Below are 20,117 nucleotides of genomic sequence, written 5' to 3' on the forward strand. Positions count from 1 at the left end.
ATTCTATTATCTTCCATCAAATAATGTAACACAAACAAATAGTTGACCAAGAATTTTTGATACATTGGAAGCTAACTATATTGTAAATAGCAGAAGCAAAAAATTCAGAACGCTGTTGAACTGACAGTGGTTTCTATTGACACGAACCAGCAGTAACAGCAGCATCATCAGATTGCTGAGAGGATTCTGAAGGTGCTGCAGTCACAGAGTCAGCTGGTGGAATAGAAACTGAGCTTGGAGGAGGTTTTGGTGAACTAACTGATTTACTAGAAGAACTCGGTCAATTTTGTATTTGTTAGACCTGAATCAGAATTACAATCGTACCAAGATCAAAACAATGTAGTTTCAAAACGTCCGTGAGAGGATTATATACTTGCTTTTACATTTAGTAGAAGCAGACTAGGTTTCATTAGTGTATAAACTACTCTGGTTTCTTACAAAAAAAGTAGTTATATAACTAAAAGCAAACCGGAAGTAGTTAGTGACAAAAGAAAACCCAAAATAAAGATGCATTCCAACAAGTCAGTCTCGTAGTATTTTTTTTGGTATAAAGGCTAAAACAGTGGCCGACTCTACACATTGTGAACAAAGATTAAGAAGGACCAGTTACTTTCCAATGTGTCAAATCACACTTTCTGAGTCACTTTGTTTCATACTTGCTCCCGTGTATCAACAAGCTGCTCAAACAGTAGATGTAATATAAAGATCCTTCACTTCACCTGCAAGTTTATGAAAGCTTAACTAAAACTTGAGGCTCAAGAAAATGTCTGAAACATAATAAATCATCACCGAAACATACCTGCAAAGTCCTGCAAGAAACCATGCACCACGATTTGAATCATCAAACCGTAACAGTTAGACAAAGCTCAATGCAAGCCGAATTCAGCTCGTCTGTATACACAAGCGAGGTCGATTCCACATTCCCCCAAATTTGACCTCCTTGACGTGTTTCCAACGCAATCTCTACACAACAAACATCATGTACCCTCCCGTGATAGCCGCCCAAAATCAACAACTTGCTACCAAAATTCACCATCTTAGACCAATGATGATAACTGTGCATAGGCAATTGAGAAGTGGATACGCCCATCAGAGGTCTCCAAACCAACTCATTGGGATAATATACCACTATTGAATGTCCAAGAGAAAGCGTAAGATCAAGGCAATACAACAAATCTCTAACCGCACAAGAAAATGGGTGCCAAAGTCTCTTTAGTTGACTTTCAAGTCCCCATGACTGCCATAGACCTTGCCTTGGTTCGTAAGCCAAACAACACAGACAATCCAAAATGAAGATTCTCCCGTGCATCATCACAGATGTACCAAATATTCCACTCGCACTAGCATCGTTAGGGCATTGACTAGGCACAGTTTCCCAAATCCCAAGCTCCACATCGAACACTTCGATCCAGTCATCATCTTGCTTCGTGCGGTAGGAAACTTGTGCCCCCAAGTCTTTGAAGACTACAGTTAAGGAGTTGTTGTTTCAATCACAGTACTCCTTGAGTGATTTCTTGCTACTGAGGACAACAGGTTTCTCCTTTGATCCAGGAGCCACGGGAAGAGTCCTTTGCCTCGACGGCTAAAACTTCTTAGCTGTTGAAACAACAAAACCCAAATCACACATTTTAATACCAACGGAGAAAGTAACCATAATACATTAGTAAATCTATTCAAAGATGTGAAGAAAAAAAAAAACTTCAAGCATCTCTGCTTAAATACAGTTACCGACTTACTGTAGAGAAACCAGATTAAGATTTGAAGAGACACATTGATTATACATTGTAGTAAGAACTAAGAAGATTTCAGATATTGTCATTACAAGCTATCGTCACTAATGGACAATCCTTAAGTGAACATTTTTTTTTCTGGCTAAAAAGGGACTGATCCATTAATGACAAAAGGTTGTGATGATTGATACAAGAAGCTTAAGTGATCCTTCTCACCACCATAAAGCATTATCAAACCTAGATACTCCTTTTAAGTTTAGCTTCAACACATATCTTGATTATATAAACCCATAAGCATCAAGAACTCAGAACACACAAAAAATGCAATGTACAAGATGACATTTTAACACTAGCTTATACAGTCAAGACTAGATCAATATTCAACAGTTCGACAAGTCAAATCCTTAGTAAAAATGAAAACTTTACCTCTCTTATGAAACGCCTCTTGCAGATCAGCAACAGTGGCCTGCGTAGAACAAAACACACACACACAAAATTCGAATCAGCAAGAAATCGATATCTTCGGACCAGGGAACTGCAAATGCCAACGTCAAGGAAGGCCAAACGATTGATGTCGCTGCTACTTCTGATTCAAACGCTAAGAAGCCTTGTTGCTCTTCCTCTTGAAAGGCTTTGTTTTTTTTTCTGTCTCACTTTGAAAGCCAATATCTATGCGACTTTGTTTTAAGGCTTTGCGTTGTGTTACATATGCAAGTTGCATCTGTGTTTTTTTGTTTGTTGATAAGAACTCTGTAAGATGACATTCTATGGAGTATGGAATCGTTCATACAAATTGTGAAAAATGAAATATTATTTTTTAGGCAAGTTTGTAGCTTTTGATTGGTAGTTGTAATATATAATTTTAAAAAAATGCAAAAGAGAATACTGTAGAATGAAATAAACAAAGAGACCAACGTAATATTTTGAATTATGAACAGAGCCGAAATTGTAGCTTAGTTTTTCTAAAGATAGTAACAAATTAACAAAATCACACAATTTACATTTTTCAAGAAGACAGGAAAAAAGCAAATATACCAGTTATTGAAAGGAAAGTTAAGAAGAAGATGCAAAGCAAAAATATTTTTTATTAGTTTATTTATGAAATTTTGAAAAAGGAAATATACCAGTTATTGATTGAAATAGATAAGTAACAATTATGTTATTTTCTAGCAAGTTTTCAATTATCAAAATGGTAAATTTCCAAGTTTTTCAGCAGTTCCCGCCTATATATAGTTTTCAGATCAACAAGCAAGCAATTTTGATCATCACAAAACAATTCTACTTTGCATTCACTCTTTTTTTTTTTTTTTTCTTCTCATTATTCAAAAACGATGGAGATCTCAATATTGGGATGGTGTTTCATAGTCGTAGTTATACTAATCATGGCGGCTTTATTCAGTGTTTGCGGAGAGCGGCCTAGCGAGGAGGAAACAAAAGATGAGAGTGTGGAGAAGGAAGTTCCAGTCTGATGCAGTCTTGTGTGTTTAATACTAAAAGATTAGAGTCTCTCAAGAACTTTAAAATGTTAATTATGGTTCCTTAATTATCGTGTGTGTTGTTTTGATGATTAAAGGTCTCCGATCCGAGTATTTTTGACAATTTTATTGATCACCAAATTTAATTTAGAATAATCTACTATCAGATTTTATATAAAACCAACTCGAAGTTTCTACATTCTTTTTAAGTTTGACGACGCGTAACTTGAAAACAATATTTTCATGGAAATCTGAACCTATTAATTAAGGGGTTTACATTATTGTAGTTAGTATTAGTATGCGAGCGTGGCCTGAAGCCTTTTTTACATGTAATCGTTATGTCATGGTTTCGATTTGCAGCTCCAACACTCAGAGAAACATTTAAAAAATCATCAAACGAGTACGAACTTAACAATGGATGAAGAAGAAAAAAGGAGAGATTGGAAGTTGAAGAGTTTTACCATTCGAACGTAAACGATTGTCACCGAGACAAAGACTCGCATATGCTTGATTGGATATGTAAACCGAATTAAACCACAATTAAATTAAAAGCAAATATAAACCGGAAATAACCGACCAATTTTAGAAAAGAAAGGCTTTAAAGTGTATAACGATTAGGCCTGGACACTAATACCCGTTATCCGTACTCGACCCGTTACTCGGCTCGTACCCGTCCCGAAAAAAAGGGTACCCGCAACTTTAGGGTCGAGTAAAAGGTATTATAATTATATTACCCGTGAGTAAGGGACGAGTATAGGGTATTAGTTTAGTTTTCAATACCCGTCCCGTTACTCGGCCCTTTACCCGTTTTGCTACCCGATCCGTAAATACCCGTTAATATTTTGTATTATTATTATTATTTATTATTAATTTATAGAGTTAGAGTTAAAACCTAAGTTCAACTTAGCCTAACTGAATTAATATATTATTTTTATTTTCAAAATTCGTAATTTTATAATTTTTGGAACTATATATTGCATAAATTTTTCATTTTTTGGGATCAAACCAACAACAAGTGATATGTAAACCGAGTTAAACCACAATTAAATTTAAACCCTAAACCGGAAATAACCGATCAATCTTAAAAAAGAAAGGCTTTTAAAGCCGTGAGTTTCATTCTTCTATCTATCTGCCGTCTTAATCACTTCACTCATCATCGCCTCTCTCACTCTCTGGCTCTCTCTTTTCTCTCGATCAATCCAATTTTTACTTAACGTTTCATTCTCTGCAGGATTCGTTTAGTTTACTATTTCGACTAGGTTTCGTTTCATTTCTATTTTTAGATCTTATCTAACCCTTAACCAATCGCTCGTTGTTGTTTCTCTTTTGCGATTTTTGAATAATGGATACAGGAGGTTCTTCCTACTTGAAGGCAATGGCTCGATGCCCAATTCAGCGATCCTTTCTCCCTAGAGATACCTCCAAAGAAAACGTAAGTTTTTTTGTTACAAAAATTAGGGTTTCGCTTTTTTATTTTTATTTTTGTGGCTTTGTTCTGTTCTTCGGGATTTTAGGGTTTTGAACTTGCTTTAAGAAATTAATTAATGTCTTCGTACCAATTAATTTCGTGTTTTGATTATCAATTTCGTGTTTTGATGATGAATTGAATTATACTGATTGATTTTTTTTGTGGCTTTGTTCTGTTCTTCGGGATTTTAGGGTTTCAATTGATTGATTTCGTGTTTTGATGATGAATTGTATTGTAAACTGATTGATTTTGTTTTATCACCAGCTTGACAGATTCATTCCGAATAGATCAGCCATGGATTTTGACTTTGCCTACTGGCAGCTAATGGAAAGACCACCAAACCTGAACGATGATCAGCAGGCAACAAAGAAGGTAAGCTCACCATCGAGAGAAGCCTATAAGAAACGTTTGGCTGAAGCCATGAATCTCAATCGAACTCGTATCCTTTCCTTTAGGAACAGACCTCAAACTCCAACTCCTCCAGTGGCAACTCAAACTCTTCCAGTGGGAATTTACCAACAGCAGCAGCGTAAGCCGCCTAGACACATCCCTAAGACTTTCGAGAGAATGTTGGATGTTCATGACTTGGCCGATGACTTTTATCTCAACTTACTTGACTGGGGCACTGATAACGTTTTAGCCATTGCATTGTATCATACTGTTTATCTCTGGGATGCTTCTAAGGGTTCTACTACTGAGCTTGTCACTGTTGATGAAGATACGGGACCTGTCACAAGTATCAACTGGGCAGCAGATGGTCGTTATCTTGCTGTTGGGCTTAACAGCTCTCAAGTCCAGATTTGGGATTGTGCTGATTGTCGTAGACTGAGAACGTTGGAGTGTGGTCACGCGTCTAGAGTAGGATCGTTGGCATGGAACGATCTTATCTTGACAACGGGAGGAATGGATGGGAAGATCATCAACAACGACGTACGGGTTAGATCACACGTTGTGAATACGTACAGGGGTCACACTTTACAAGTTTGTGGGTTGAAGTGGTCAGGATCTGGACAGCATTTAGCAAGTGGTGGCAACGACAATGTGGTTAATATATGGGACCGTTCTACTAGTACTCAGCGGCTGCACAGGCTTGTAGAGCACACATCTGCAGTTAAAGCTCTTGCTTGGTGCCCTTTCCAAACGAATTTACTTGCAACTGGTGGCGGTGAAGGAGATGGGAGTATAAAGTTCTGGAATACTAGGACAGGAGCTTGCTTGAACACGGTAGAAACTGGCTCTCAAGTTTCTTCTCTGTTATGGAGCAACAAGGAAAGAAAGTTGCTTAGCTCACATGGGTTTACTCAGAACCAGCTTACACTTTGGAAGTACCCATCTATGGTGAAAATGGCTGAGCTCAATGGTCACACATCACGTGTTCTATATACGGCCCTGAGTCCGAATGGTTGTACTGTAGCTTCTGCAGCAGCAGACGAGAGACTGATGTTTTGGAATGTATTTGGAGATCCAGAGAATGCCAAAAAAGCTGCTCCAAAAGTACCTGAGCCATTTTCTCATGTGAACCGTATTCGCTGAAGTTGTTGTGAAGCCATTGTCGTCTAATTGTATTTTTGCTACACAGAAGTAATGTTTATGCACATTGTAGTAACATGTTGAGTTATTGTTTCTACCTGAAACGTTTGTATATATCTCATTATATGGAAATATTTTGATTTTGCATTGACATATACTAGGCTACTCCAGCTAAAGCTTGAGTTACTCCAGATTACAAAGTTTAAAACAAATTTTGTATCACAGATGATGATACAAAAAGTTCTTAAGAACAGTCGCTTATATTAACTCAAGATCCAAGAGACAAACTTGACATACATTCTTCAGCTTGCAGCATGTCTGACAAACTTCAGTCTTCTAAATTTGCAGCTCCAACACTCAGAAACATTAAAAATCATAAAACGAGTACGAACAATTGATTTCGTCAGTCTCTCGAACTTGTTTTGATGAACTAATATAATCTGAAAGAAACAGTGAATATATTTTCTTCTATAAATGCCTGGCTATTGCTTGTTGTACGGACAATAGCCAATTTTTTCAGCAAAGGGTAAATTGCCTTAAACCTACTTGTAGTAGGCTGTGTGCACAAAAAATTAAAGACCACAGTCGTGATCAGAATCGACAGACACGCATTAAGTAAGGTTTTTTTTTTGTTTTGTTTTGTAAGTTGCAAAACAGTAAAACGTACCTCGGATGAAGCAGGGAATGTAAGTGACTGACAAGTGTTTGTTAGTTATTTTAGAATCATTTTCTCATGTGAACCGTATTCGCTGAAGTTGTTGTGAAGCCATTGTCGTCTAATTGTATTTTTGCTACACAAAAGAAATGTTTATGTTTATGCACATTGTAGTAACATACTAACATGTTAATTGTTTAGAATCACATTACTGTTTTGGTTGTTGTTGGTGTTTAGTATGGGAAGTTGGGAACAATTGTTGTTTGTTATGTATGAGATCTCAATTACAATTTTATATTCTTCGTTGATCTTGTGATGTACTTGATGGTTAATGGTGGCTGTAAATGTGTGTGTGTGTGTGTAGTACGAGTAATTTTAAGAGAGCGGTTGTGATAACAAATCTTCTTATAAATGTTACAAAAGATATATAAGAAGAATAAAGAAACGTAAACTAAACATTCAAAAGAAAACAAAGTGGTAAAGAACAAAAAAGATGGTGCTGCCCAGGATCGAACTGGAGACCTTTTGCGTGTAAGGCAAACGTGATAACCACTACACCACAGCACCTGTTGTACTAATTCTGCCTTTAAATTTATATGTTTAGACACTGTTTGAGGAGAACAGAACTAATTGAGCGGTTACAGAATTGGCACAACAAAAAAAAGTTTTGCCTTTTTTTTTTTTTTTTTTTTTTTTTTGCGTAGATTGCACAAAAAGCTGAGTCCTTTTTCTCCGACAACATACACAAAAAGAAGAGAGTCCCATTTGAAATCGATTCCTTATTGAAAAATTGTTGTTGATTAGGGAATAATTTTCGTATCGAATCAAACTGGTCGGTGCGATTCGTATGTGACATCTGCTGGATCGAGGTTCTGTTTCTATAGAAGAAGCACTTGCATTTGATCTTGCTGCAAAGATTAATGTTCATCCTCAATCTTAAACAATGCCCCTTTACGTTGATCGCGAGGCTCCTAAGGTTTTTCATTTTTTTTCCTGCCTTTGTCGTCTCTTTGTTTTAGAAATTGTTTAGTTTAAGCGTCAATGGTTTGTGTTTGTATGTGTGAAGCTATGGAGACGAATTTACTCAGAAGCGACATTAGAAGCTTCTCTCCTTGGAAAAATGGAAGCTTGTTCTCGCTGGACTTGTATTTCAGGTTGTTGTATAGCTCCCCCCCACCCTTCATCCACCTAATTTACTGGTTTTCCATGTTGTTCTAGGTCTCTCTCGAGCTGGAAAATTTCATTAGCCATGCTTTGTTTTCAGATTACAGTCTTTGATTAATTGTATTGCAATGTTGTTGGTGATATGATATTAAAGCTAAGTTGTGATAGATCAACTAGTTATGCTGGTTTTTGTTTTAGTAATTTGCTTAAATGTGGGAGCTTTAAAGACTAGTTCAGTATATAAAATCCTATTTACATTGTTGTTTTTGGTCTTTGTCAAATCAGTACATTCATGGACTGGCTGCTCATGGAGTTCACTACTTACACCGACCTGGTCCAACGCTTCAAGATGCTGGTTTCTTTATTCTTCCAGTTAGTATGCTTTGCTTTGACTTTTTCTTATCATTTCTTTTGTTCTGTATCATAGCTCTGATTTTTTTCCTAAATGATATGTGTTCTTCCCAGGCTCTTGCGCAAGACAAAGCCTTTGTTAGTGAAACTGTGTTTGTCACTATCTTTGGATCGTTTGTCTTGGTAAGTTTTTAACTCTAAAGTATCTGTTTCTTTTTTCTTTTTCCTTCAACTTGCTGTAATGGATTAATATGGTTCTAATACCTTGATTGCAGTGGACTTTTCATCCTTTTGTTTCCCACAGTAAAAAGATTTGTACAGTTTTGATATGGTGCAGAGTTTTTGTTTATTTAGCAGTAAGTTGCATTTCCACTACATTGATTCTTCTATTTATATACATACACAGAAGATACAATCTGTTTTTAGTTTATTTTTGTCAGAGGTGTTTAAGCTTTCAAATGTTTTCAGGCTTCTCAAAGTCTGAGGATCATTACATTCTTTGCAACACAGCTTCCTGGGCCGAACTATCATTGTCGAGAGGTAAGATTCTCAAGGCGTTGGTTTCTTAGTTGTGACTTCTTTTTGGCTATCTGCTGATTTATTTCTCCCTTTGTATATAAAATTTCTCTATTAGGGCTCCAAGCTCGCCAAGATTCCGCCTCCAAAGAATGTTCTTGAAGTACTCTTGATTAACTGTTAGTTTGGATTGCATCTTTTTAGTTGGTACAGAATAGTAACTCATAAAGTGGCATGTGATTAAGGTTTGTGTTCAAAATGCAGTTCCTGATGGAGTGATATATGGTTGTGGAGATCTCATATTTTCATCACATACGATATTCACTTTAGTCTTTGTACGCACATATCAAAGATACGGCACACGAAGGTACTGTATCGATCGTATATCATTCTACAAAAGTTTATCCTTCGAAACAAGATTTTTGCATCTCATGTTTGTAAAATTTTCCAGGTGGATCAAGCATTTGGCTTGGCTTATGGCAGTTGTACAGAGCCTATTAATTATAGCATCAAGGAAACATTACACAGTTGACATTGTTGTTGCATGGTCAGAATAAAAAGGAAGAAAATCAAATATCATTTTTAGCAAAACTGAATCTTTTAAATTATCTCAACATTTTTAACAATATCGTCTGCAGGTATACTGTGAACCTTGTGATGTTCTACGTTGACAGCAAACTTCCAGGTATTCTTCAAGAACTCAATCATTCTCCCAAATGATCAAGCATACCAGATTGTTTCTCTGCAATATCTACTCCCAATTTATTTCCTGTGCACATAGATATTTGCAGAAACTTGAGACTGCTATTTGTTTCTATAATTTCTGTGCCAACTGCCAAATTGTAATAGTTACCAAAAATTAGACCATTGCAGTGCTGAATAAACGTCGTAGCTATTCCAGATTTCCATACCTCTCTGCTAGACACATGATTTGGTCAGTTTGTCCATATTTGAAGAAACTGTTGAACTTATATCTATCTCATTGCAGAGATGGCTGAGCGTTCTAGTGGACCTTCTCAGACGCCTTTACTTCCACTAAGTACAAAGGATAGTAAGAACAGGAGCAAAGAGGATCATCAGAGACTTCTAAACGAGAACAACGTAGCCGATGATCATTGATGTTCTCTCCAATCTCTAAATCTCAGAGGAGAGTCTTAGTTAGAAACTATGCTGGTTGTGTGCATGTTAGTCATAAACTGAACAGAAATTTCTCAGTTTCAAGCTACAATATAGGATACACACAGTTCTCTTCTCTTTGTTCGAAGTGCAAATACAAATTATACAACTCATTAAATAGATGTGTTTGTGGATTTTTGATTTTGTTATTTCATTTCATCCCTTTAGAAAAATGGGTTCACAGAGAATTGCATAATTTGTCCAAATCAGCGCCAAAAATGTAATGCGACTCCCTTAACAATAAAAACAAGATTGCTAGAGCTTTAGAAAAACAAAAAACAGAGTTTTGTTCCCTCCATGGATCGTTTGGTCTATAATAATTGTCTTTAAACTGAATTACATGGGAGGCTTGCCAGCACTTAGAAGCTGTCCAACCATTCCATTTACCTGAAAACGATTATATGAACATCAGTATAAATTTTGAATAAATTATGTTCAACTATGAGAGATTTTTGAAGTCTGAATCGTTCATTGCTTTGTTTAACTTTAACTAAGACAAGAGCTTTACCTGCCAGTACTTAGAAACACAACGATCAATGCAACTATTCTCACCCATGTTTAACTCAGCTTCCTTGTACCTGGGAATAAGATCGAATTTAAAACAGTCTCAGATTAAAAGGTCCCCCAACATTGCAGACAAGAACTAAGAGATCATTAGAGAACATTAATAAGAGAAAAGGCTTTTTTACCTTTTATCCACACATTTATTAAAGCATGTTTGAGCAAGCCTGCATCAAAGAACAAAGCCTATCAGAAGGAAATATATAAAAAGACAGCGACGTTTAGCATAATATCTAACCCAAGGAATCACAGGAGATCGGTCACCATGAACTTGCTATCTCAACAAATGACACAGGACATAGTAAATTAACAGAACACCACCCAAATCAAGGTTATCAAAGTTTAACCCTCTACATAATAGCAGAACACATGTCTACCTAAATCGAGAATTTCAAAAGGAAACCTTATAGATTATAAGAAAACCAATTCAGGCATTATAACGGTGTTCGGCATGAAAGCAGTCACAAACTAACAAACTTATTTCTCCTCTAGCTATGATCATAAAAGAGCTAGTATCAGATTACCTAGTATCAGATTACCAATCAAAATGTGACTGCATCAGTCTCAAATCTTTATACTAGACAATCGAATTTCATAACGAAAAATAAACCAAATTGGGGATAACTTAATTCAGTACTTGTTAAAGAGTTCCACCCGATACTCCATCTCCGTTTGTGCCATAGTAAACGCCTGATTCAATCCAAGAGAAAACAAAAGCAAAATGAGAAACTTGAGAACACCAAATCCAAATCTACTTTGTACAATAAATGGCAGTGTCCTCGTACGCTTAAAGATCTAAATCAAGAAGAAGATACAATTCAACCCCTAAGCATTGCAAAAACATTGAAATCTAATATGTCAATCATAGAGACAGCTAAAAATTTGAGCTCCATTGTCTAATTAAATCAAAGATCAGAGCTTTAAGATATATTAACAACAAAGGACGAGAACAAAACCGAACCTGTTCCTTAGTAACGCCGACGGGAATAGGACTAGGAGTAGGAGCAGCCATTTTGTTTTTGGAGCACTACCTGAAAGAGAAAAAAACAGATTAAAGATTCGTAAAAATCGAAACTTTATAAATCAAGACATGAATTTGAAGATCAAAGATCCCTACTTTTCTCAAATGGGATGAGATTGTGTGAAGATGAGAGAGGTTAACGAACACAAAGGCTTCTCTCTTTTTTTTTTGCTAGACTAGACAAGACAGCCCGAATTAGGGTTTAAGAGACATAAAACGACACGTCATCAGAAGAAGGGCATATATGTAATTACAATAAGCTTCTCTACGACTAAAAAAAAAGACGCCGAGTCTTTCCCTAATGGAGCTCCTTTTAGGGTTTTAGCAAATTTCAATTGCAGGTATCTTCTTCTTTCTCTCTACTCGCACAACTTTTTTCTTTTGGAAAAGTTTGCATCAATTTCGAATTTTTCTTTGTGGGTTTTTTTTAATTGAATTCGTTCTCTTTCATTGTTTTTTTTTTCTAGTTGGTGGTGGATACTGATATTTGAGTTTCCCCGAGAAATTTAGTAGCAAAAGAAGCGGAGAGAGAGATATGGAGCACGGTTCGTTCAAGGATAATAGCCATGCTACGTTTACTTTAGGGGAAGAAGATCACACACTTGCTAATGCTGTTCGATTTGTGCTAAACCAAGAGTTAGTATCTTCCTCTTTAAATCCCTCTGAATCTGTTATGTTTCAATAGAAGAAGCTATATAAGTTCATGGCCGTCTAATGCTTACTAGACGAGACACTTACTTCTTGTTGACTCTCTAATGCTTACTATTGAGTTCATAGGGTCTCTCATTAAGAAAGAGTCTGCGACCTGTCTGTTACCCATAAGCCTCTGCTAATTTGTTATGAGTTGTTTTTAAGATAATCTGGTATATTGTCAGTTTGAGATTGGATTTATAGTAATTGAACCAATGTGTGTGCTTGTAATGTTGTGATTGTGAACTTGATTTTTGAGTAAATGTTGGTTACATTCATGTTAATGTGACTAGATTATCCATTGTCTGCGAAAGATTTAGAAAAAAATGTCATTACTTGCTATTCAACCTCCATCATCTTAGTAATAAAAGGTCATTGGAATTGATAATGCAATTTCATTTATGCAATTCATGTTACAGGTGAAGAGAGATTTCAAATTCTGATTGAATGATCGGTTGTGCACATTTCTATGTTTGTGCCATTGTATTGTGATTGTGATACTGATAGATCCTCATTGTATCAAAGGATTAAGAAATAAGGTCTTTAATTGCTATTCAACCTCCGTCATCTTATTAATGAGGTTGTTGGAGTTGATAATGCGAGGTTTCATCTTGCATTGTTTGCTTTGTCTGTAATTAATGATTATGCCACTAACTAACCATTGCTGTTGTTTAATTCTGTAGTCCAAGAGTAACCGTGGGTGCGTACACCATCCCGCATCCTTCCCTTGAAAGCGTCAATATTCGGGTCCAGACTACAGGTAACCATTTTGCAAAAGCCCTGTTACTCTATCAGAAACTTTTTTTGTCTGTGTGTGTCTAACAAAGAAATACTTGTTGGCTTTGTGATTTTTTATAGGCGATCCAGCGAAGGAAGTTTTCAAAGATGCATGTCAAGAGCTCATGCAAATGAACAGACATGTGAGAAGCGTTTTTGACAAGGCTGTTACTGAGTATAAGGCTGAACAAGAGCGTAAGGAGAAGAAGGCTGCAGAAGAGCTTCAGAGGCAGAGGGAACTATTTGGGTCCATGGACATTGAAAGCAACTGATTTTATGAAATAAACAATTGTATTATTCTCTATGGAGTTTCATACTGTTTTGATCTTAAATCCAGATTTATCCTTCAAAATTGATTCGTTTCACAATCCAACCACTAAATACTCTTAGCCTACGCAGAGTATCTCATAAGAAGTTAAGAACGCAATACACAATCATTAACAACGAAAATATATAATATGGAACAAAGAAATAAGGATGGTTCTTTCTTTTGTTATAGCAAAATAGATTGTTTGAATAGTGATAAATCCTCTTAGCCTAGGCAGAGTAACTAATAACGCAAGCGATAGTTACAGAAACTATTAAAAACTTAGTAGAAGAAAAAGTTTTAAAAGTAAACAGCAACAGGTAGTTGAGGTGTTTTTTTTTTTTGTTTTTTATGTTAATGTTTCTTCAATAGGCTTCTTCTTGCTCGTACTCAGCTTCTTCGTCTTCATATTCTCCTTCTTCATCAGCCGTGGCATCTTGATACTGCTGATACTCAGAGACAAGATCGTTCATGTTGCTTTCAGCTTCAGTGAACTCCATCTCATCCATACCTTCACCTGTGTACCAATGCAAGAAAGCCTTTCTCCTGAACATAGCTGTGAATTGTTCGCTGACACGCCTGAACATCTCTTGAATCGATGTCGAGTTACCGATGAACGTTGAAGCCATCTTCAAGCCAGTTGGGGGAATGTCACAGACGGTTGATTTGACGTTGTTTGGGATCCATTCCACAAAGTAGGAGGAGTTCTTGTTCTGAACGTTCAGCATCTGTTCATCGACCTCCTTGGTGCTCATCTTGCCACGGAACATAGCTGAAGCAGTGAGGTAACGACCGTGTCTTGGGTCAGCAGCACACATCATGTTCTTGGCATCCCACATTTGCTGAGTCAGTTCTGGGACAGTGAGGTTACGGTACTGCTGAGATCCACGAGAGGTGAGAGGAGCGAAACCCACCATGAAGAAGTGAAGACGAGGGAATGGGATCAGGTTCACAGCTAGCTTTCGAAGATCAGAGTTCAATTGACCGGGGAACCTAAGACAGCATGTTACACCAGACATGGTTGCAGAGATCAAGTGGTTAAGATCACCAACTGCACAGTTCAGAAGACAAACAACAAATATGTGAGTGAAGTTTCGAGGTAGGTGTAAGGAAAGCACAAAAGGACTTTATCTGATTAAAGCATTTGGAAACATCAAGGAAGACTAATCTCACATCTGAAAACCCTTATGAATAACTAAGCATCAAACAATAAACCCTTAAAACCACAACGACAGAGTAACAATAGTGATATTGATTGAACAAGGATATGATATGAAACATTGAGAAGACTAAGCACGCTCAGATCACATCAGCAGATACAAGTCCAAATTATAGCATTACACATCATATGCATCAAACAACAAACACAGTAGAACCACAGAGACAGATCAACAATATTGATTGATATATAAAGTTAAGAAGGCCGTGAGATACTTACAACTTGGAGTGCTAAGCTTGAGTGTACGGAAGCAAATGTCATACAAGGCTTCATTGTCAAGAACCATACACTCATCAGCGTTTTCAACAAGCTGGTGCACAGAGAGTGTTGCGTTGTATGGCTCCACAACAGTGTCAGACACCTTAGGAGATGGGAACACAGAGAACGTCAGCATCATACGGTCAGGGTACTCCTCCCTGATCTTCGATATCAACAAAGTCCCCATTCCAGAACCAGTTCCTCCTCCTAACGAATGGCACACCTGAAACCCTGTAATCCGAACCAAAATAATATACCATAAGCAACCTAATCCCCAAATTACCAGTTCAAAATCAGAAACCACCATAAGCAACCTAATCCGCAATTACCAGTTCAAAATCAGAAACCGCAAAGCCTAAACCAATCAAAACACTAGCGATGCTCAACCTAATTTCACAGATCCAAAACCCTAAAATAAGGCAGAGGAAATTAGAAATTACCTTGAAGGCAGTCACAGTTCTCAGCCTCCTTGCGAACAACATCAAGGACGGAGTCAATAAGCTCAGCGCCTTCAGTGTAGTGACCTTTCGCCCAGTTATTCCCGGCACCGGACTGACCGAAGACGAAGTTATCCGGTCGAAAGATCTGACCGTAGGGTCCAGATCTAACACTGTCCATGGTTCCAGGCTCCAAATCCATGAGAACAGCGCGAGGAACGTACCTTCCACAACTCGCCTCGTTGTAGTAGACGTTAACTCTCTCGAGCTGCAAATCGGAATCTCCCTGGTACCGTCCCGTCTGGTCAATCCCATGCTCGGCGCAAACCACTTCCCAGAACTTGGAACCGATTTGGTTTCCGCACTGACCTCCCTGGATATGAAGAATCTCACGCATCTTCGCTCACAAAGAAAACCCTAAAAACTGGATCTACAAAAGCGAGAGAGAGAGAGAGAAATTTGAAAAAGGGAAGAAGAGGCAGAGAAGATCTTTTTGAGGAGAGAGATAGGAGGAAGCCAAGGGTCCAATTTATAAAGAAAAGGAGGTTTTAACGGCTAATATTTGGTGATTCAAAACGAGATCGACGGTTTAGAAAACGCCACGTAAATCGAGGTGGCAACGGGTGGCAAAATTTCAAAAAATTAATGGCTCGTGAATAAAGAGTTTTTTGAATTTCGAAAAAAAAAAAAATTTGTTTGTGTATGAGTGAATGACAGCTGGATTCTATTAAGGGAGCAGTTACTAAAACGGCGACGCACGTGCTTTGGGATAGGTTAAAAAAGCCGTTCCATCCAACCTGGCAAACGCACGTGAGAGTGAGTTCTTATGGGCCCGTTATCTTGATGGGCTTTATTCTTCCCAACAAACTCCATATAACCGTACAGTCGTAATTGATTTAGATATTGAAAACAAAACGGGGCGATGTGGTCTAGCAAAACCCTCAGACGACACGCATGCTTGGTTAAAACGAAACGATTTTGAATATGTTTCTTGGATCCTGAACCGGAACCTAAACCAAAAACACACACAGCAAATCGGAAAATGAATGTCAGATTCAAACTTGCTTGATTGACGATTCGAAATTGTTCATCGAAAATTTTCCAGAAGATTCGAATTGAAGAAGAAGAAGAAGAAGAAGATTTGAATCGAGGAAGACGAAGTAGAAGATGTCTGTGCAAGAGTACTTAGACAAGCACATGCTCTCTCGGAAAATCGAAGACGCCGTAAATGCCGCCGTTAGGGCTAAAACCTCAGATCCCGTTCTCTTCATCGTACGTTTCCTTAGAATTTTCCTAGTATTGATTTTGGATTGACATCATCGATGGTGCAATTGTGTCGCTCTTCACTTGTGATTTTTTGAAAAATCTCCAAAATTTTGTACTTATGGTGAACCTTCAATTGGGAAATAAGTGCAGGCTAATCATATGAAGAAAGCTGTATCATCTGTGATAACGAAGGTGAAAGCAAGGCAGATCCTTGATAGCAGAGGGATCCCAACAGTTGAAGTTGATCTCCACACTAACAAAGGCGTCTTTCGTGCTTCTGTTCCCAGTGGTGATTCTTCTGGAACGTGAGAATTCAATTCTTTTTACTCTCGTTTGTTCTACAACGTTTCATATGTTGATTCTTGTTGTATTATTTGATTGATTTGACATTCTAAATTGATAAGCCTGCTAAGAAGAATCTGGTTTTTACTGATTCCAGATATGAAGCTATAGAACTACGTGATGGGGACAAAGGAATGTATCTTGGAAACAGTGTGGCTAAAGCTGTTAAGAACATTAATGACAAAATTTCAGAGGCATTGATTGGTATGGACCCGAAACTTCAAGGTCAAATCGACCAGGCCATGATTGATTTGGACAAAACTGAAAAGAAGGTAGGTGGGAACTATGCTGTCTTTGTGTTTAGAAAATGTTAGGATTGGAACATTCATCTTGTGTTTTCCTTGCGATTTATTTGATTTAAATATCTTGCAGAATGAACTAGGGGCTAATGCTATACTAGCTGTTTCAATTGCTGCATGCAAGGCTGGAGCTGCTGAGAAAGAAGTACCAAAGTCTTCACAATACTTTCTTCTATCTTATGTATTTCATGCCTTGTCTTGTTAGGAGATCCTGATTGAACTTGCGTATCAGGTCCCTCTGTGCAAGCACCTTTCTGATCTTAGTGGCAGAGCAAACATGGTGTTACCTGTACCTGCCTTCACTGTTTTGAGTGGCGGGAAGCATGCATCGAATACTTTTGCCATTCAGGTATTCAACATTAACTTCGCTATTAACGTATGACGTTTCTGTTGCACCTCCTTCTCATATTTTTTTCATCTTTAGCTCTTGCTCCTCAAATATATTCATAAATGTTTTTGGTTTTCAAGTAATTTCATTTACATATGTGATGATTGTTGTCTCTATTCAATATTTTTTTCACGTTTGAGTCTTGCTCCTTCAAGATCTTCTAGTATGCTTTTGATTTTCAGTTAATTTCATTTATATATGTGATGATTGTTGTCTGTTCATATATTGTTAGGAAATTATGATTCTCCCAATTGGAGCAAGTAGATTTGAGGAGGCCCTGCAATGGGGATCTGAGACGTATCATCATTTGAAGGTCAATTTTCGAAGATATTATATGGCTTTCTGGAAGTTACTTTTCTATTTACATCTGTCATTTTGTATTTAAAGGTGAGAATGATCTATTGCTGTTTATGGCAGGCTGTCATTACAGAAAAGAATGGTGGTTTGGGATGTAATGTTGGTGAAGATGGTGGCCTTGCTCCAGATATCTCGAGGTACGTATTTTTTCTTCTGTGATGTCTGATTTGCCTGCATCTATACGATAGATTCTAAAGATGTTTGTGGCGTCATTTGTCAAAATTGAGAATCTCATGTTATTGTTTCTTGGCTTAGTGCCTTGTATACTTACTTGCAACTTTATGCAGTCTCAAGGAGGGTTTGGAGCTTGTAAAAGAAGCTATCAATCGAACAGGGTACAGTGATAAGATAAAGATAGCAATTGATGTTGCTGCCACTAATTTTTGTTTAGGTAATACCCATCTTCTTAGCAAACTGGTTTTGTGCTGCTACTTTTTAGTCATTGGTAGTCTCTGTTTGGTTCTAGGCACTTTCATTCACAATTGGCTGGTGACACAAAAAGATGTTAAATCATCACTAGTGTAACCCATCGATATCATGCTTTTTGCAACTTTTCTTTATTTTTACTTTTCCTGGATTTTTCTTACCTTGAGAATTGTTCTTTCCTGAACAGGTACCAAGTATGATCTAGATGTCAACTTTCCAAATAAATCTGGGCAGAATTTCAAGTCGGCGGAAGATATGATAGAGATGTACAAAGAACTTTGTAATGGTATGTCTGTGCTTGTCTGCAAGCTATTTTGTATCTATTTTAGTATTCTAACGACCTTATTCTGTGTCTGGTCTCCTTGTTGGGTCAGAGTATCCAATTGTGTCTATAGAAGACCCTTTTGACAAGGAAGACTGGGAACACACCAAGTATTTTTCCAGTCTTGGAATATGTCAGGTCCAACTCGGTTCCCCTAACATAGATTTTGTGTTGTTTCAGATCAGACGTCTTGTGATTCTTTTCACAGAATCAATTTTCTAAAGAGAGAGAACCTTAACTATGCATGTACGACTATTTTCCTTGTCTAAATTCTCACTGTTCAACTCTAGCAGGTGGTAGGTGATGATTTGTTGATGTCAAATTCAAAACGTGTTGAGCGTGCAATACAGGAGTCGTCTTGTAATGCCCTTCTTCTCAAGGTATGTTGTCTGTGCTATGTACATGAATTATCTGTGCTAGTCTTGTATGATTGCTATTGCCTAAGAATGACAAAGACATAATGTGCATACGGTGATACAGGTGAATCAGATTGGTACAGTAACAGAAGCCATTGAAGTGGTGAAAATGGCAAGGGATGCCCAGTGGGGTGTGGTGACATCTCATAGATGTGGAGAAACAGAGGACTCTTTCATCGCTGACTTCTCCGTGGGTCTCGCAACAGGTGTGATAAAAGCTGGTGCTCCTTGCAGAGGAGAACGAACAATGAAGTATAACCAGGTCTGGATCTTTTGACAAACTAATAACACCTTAGCACCCCTTATGCGATTACTCTAGAACATATGGAGTGAAGTGCATTGGACTTGTTCTTTCATCAGCTCATCATCAGCTTATTTATAGCTTTTCAGTAGCTGAGTTATGTTTTAGTAACCTAGGCTAAGTTTCAGTTTCTTCAACTTTTGGATAATGCAGCCTTAGCTGAGTTATGTTTTAGTAACCTAGGCTAAGTTTCAGTTTCTTCAACTTTTGGATAATGCAGCCTTAGCTTATAGATACAATAATTTCCCTCACTGGGTAATGAATAATAGATTGAGTTTGGAGCAGGCATGTACATGTGGTAGATAGTGTTTCTTGTTTAGTGTATACTGCAGAAAATAATTTTTTGTGTAAAAACTGAAAATCACTGTTGGAATCTTCATGTAGTTGCTTCGGATCGAGGAAGAGCTCGGGGATCAAGCAGTGTATGCTGGAGAAGATTGGAAGCTAACTCTCTAAACAAATGCACTTGTGATATAATTGTTACACTTCATTGTTCTCGAGTCTTATTTCTCAGGCAGACAAAATTCTGTGTCTTGAAAAGTTCAAATTTTTTGTTTTATTTTTTGGCCAAATTTAAGAACATACACAGAAGTAAAAGAGTGTTAAACCTGTTAGTTCCAAATTGCAAAAACACCCAAACTGTTTATCACAGTTTAATAAAGGAT

The 20,117-nt window shown here is 37.4% G+C and overlaps 6 protein-coding genes, 1 non-coding gene and 1 pseudogene across 10 annotated transcripts; 4 read left to right on the top strand and 4 right to left on the bottom strand.

The window, feature by feature from the left end:
- Positions 1–133: 133 nt before the first annotated feature.
- Positions 134–1,654, bottom strand: LOC147943694 (F-box/kelch-repeat protein At2g29830-like). The gene is made up of 4 exons (XM_087512324.1): positions 1,636–1,654; positions 986–1,464; positions 800–809; positions 134–258 (listed from the first exon to the last, which is right to left on the bottom strand). The coding sequence occupies exons 1-4, from the start codon at positions 1,652–1,654 to the stop codon at positions 134–136; spliced, it is 633 nt and encodes a 210-aa protein (XP_087368450.1).
- Positions 1,655–4,313: 2,659 nt separating this feature from the next.
- LOC104786723 (cell division cycle 20.2, cofactor of APC complex) lies at positions 4,314–6,356 on the top strand. 3 transcript variants are annotated; one of them, XM_019245888.2, is made up of 3 exons: positions 4,314–4,637; positions 4,938–5,045; positions 5,129–6,356. In XM_019245888.2, the coding sequence occupies exons 2-3, from the start codon at positions 5,023–5,025 to the stop codon at positions 6,204–6,206; spliced, it is 1,101 nt and encodes a 366-aa protein (XP_019101433.2). In that variant the 5' UTR covers positions 4,314–4,637; positions 4,938–5,022; the 3' UTR covers positions 6,207–6,356. The 3 variants fall into 3 exon arrangements, with proteins under 3 accessions (XP_019101433.2, XP_019101435.2, XP_010510471.2); XM_019245890.2 differs by having other exon boundaries at positions 4,321–4,637; positions 5,135–6,356; XM_010512169.3 differs by having other exon boundaries at positions 4,333–4,637; positions 4,938–6,356.
- A 996-nt stretch (positions 6,357–7,352) lies between these two features.
- Positions 7,353–7,425, bottom strand: TRNAV-UAC (transfer RNA valine (anticodon UAC)). The gene has a single exon. It is a non-coding gene; the product is annotated as a tRNA-Val (tRNA).
- Positions 7,426–7,651: 226 nt separating this feature from the next.
- LOC104786725 (phosphatidylinositol:ceramide inositolphosphotransferase 3-like) lies at positions 7,652–10,201 on the top strand (annotated as a pseudogene). The gene is made up of 11 exons (XR_015556921.1): positions 7,652–7,834; positions 7,925–8,012; positions 8,308–8,394; positions 8,488–8,556; positions 8,649–8,729; positions 8,842–8,913; positions 9,008–9,068; positions 9,154–9,256; positions 9,341–9,436; positions 9,528–9,574; positions 9,878–10,201. The product of XR_015556921.1 is annotated as a phosphatidylinositol:ceramide inositolphosphotransferase 3-like (transcript).
- Positions 10,190–11,940, bottom strand: LOC104786724 (mitochondrial import inner membrane translocase subunit TIM10). Its single transcript, XM_010512171.3, has 6 exons — positions 11,744–11,940; positions 11,588–11,657; positions 11,264–11,316; positions 10,755–10,793; positions 10,574–10,643; positions 10,190–10,452 (listed from the first exon to the last, which is right to left on the bottom strand). Exons 2-6 carry the CDS (start codon positions 11,636–11,638, stop codon positions 10,402–10,404), a joined length of 264 nt encoding a protein of 87 aa, XP_010510473.1. The 5' UTR covers positions 11,639–11,657; positions 11,744–11,940; the 3' UTR covers positions 10,190–10,401.
- Positions 11,906–13,466, top strand: LOC104786726 (uncharacterized). Its single transcript, XM_010512172.3, has 4 exons — positions 11,906–11,988; positions 12,115–12,283; positions 13,021–13,097; positions 13,196–13,466. Exons 2-4 carry the CDS (start codon positions 12,183–12,185, stop codon positions 13,384–13,386), a joined length of 369 nt encoding a protein of 122 aa, XP_010510474.1. The 5' UTR covers positions 11,906–11,988; positions 12,115–12,182; the 3' UTR covers positions 13,387–13,466.
- Positions 13,467–13,551: 85 nt separating this feature from the next.
- On the bottom strand, positions 13,552–16,345 carry LOC104786727 (tubulin beta-7 chain). Its single transcript, XM_010512174.3, has 3 exons — positions 15,339–16,345; positions 14,860–15,129; positions 13,552–14,472 (listed from the first exon to the last, which is right to left on the bottom strand). Exons 1-3 carry the CDS (start codon positions 15,730–15,732, stop codon positions 13,787–13,789), a joined length of 1,350 nt encoding a protein of 449 aa, XP_010510476.1. The 5' UTR covers positions 15,733–16,345; the 3' UTR covers positions 13,552–13,786.
- On the top strand, positions 16,217–20,066 carry LOC104786728 (cytosolic enolase 3). The gene is made up of 13 exons (XM_087450038.1): positions 16,217–16,607; positions 16,752–16,906; positions 17,041–17,215; positions 17,316–17,387; positions 17,475–17,591; positions 17,863–17,943; positions 18,048–18,124; positions 18,275–18,378; positions 18,601–18,699; positions 18,788–18,873; positions 19,029–19,115; positions 19,216–19,413; positions 19,837–20,066. The coding sequence occupies exons 1-13, from the start codon at positions 16,503–16,505 to the stop codon at positions 19,906–19,908; spliced, it is 1,428 nt and encodes a 475-aa protein (XP_087306164.1). The 5' UTR covers positions 16,217–16,502; the 3' UTR covers positions 19,909–20,066.
- Positions 20,067–20,117: the final 51 nt, after the last annotated feature.

Source organism: Camelina sativa, chromosome 5, assembly GCF_030686135.1.
Source record: "Camelina sativa cultivar CO46 ecotype springtype chromosome 5, ASM3068613v1".
Classification (NCBI taxonomy): Eukaryota; Viridiplantae; Streptophyta; class Magnoliopsida; order Brassicales; family Brassicaceae; genus Camelina; species Camelina sativa.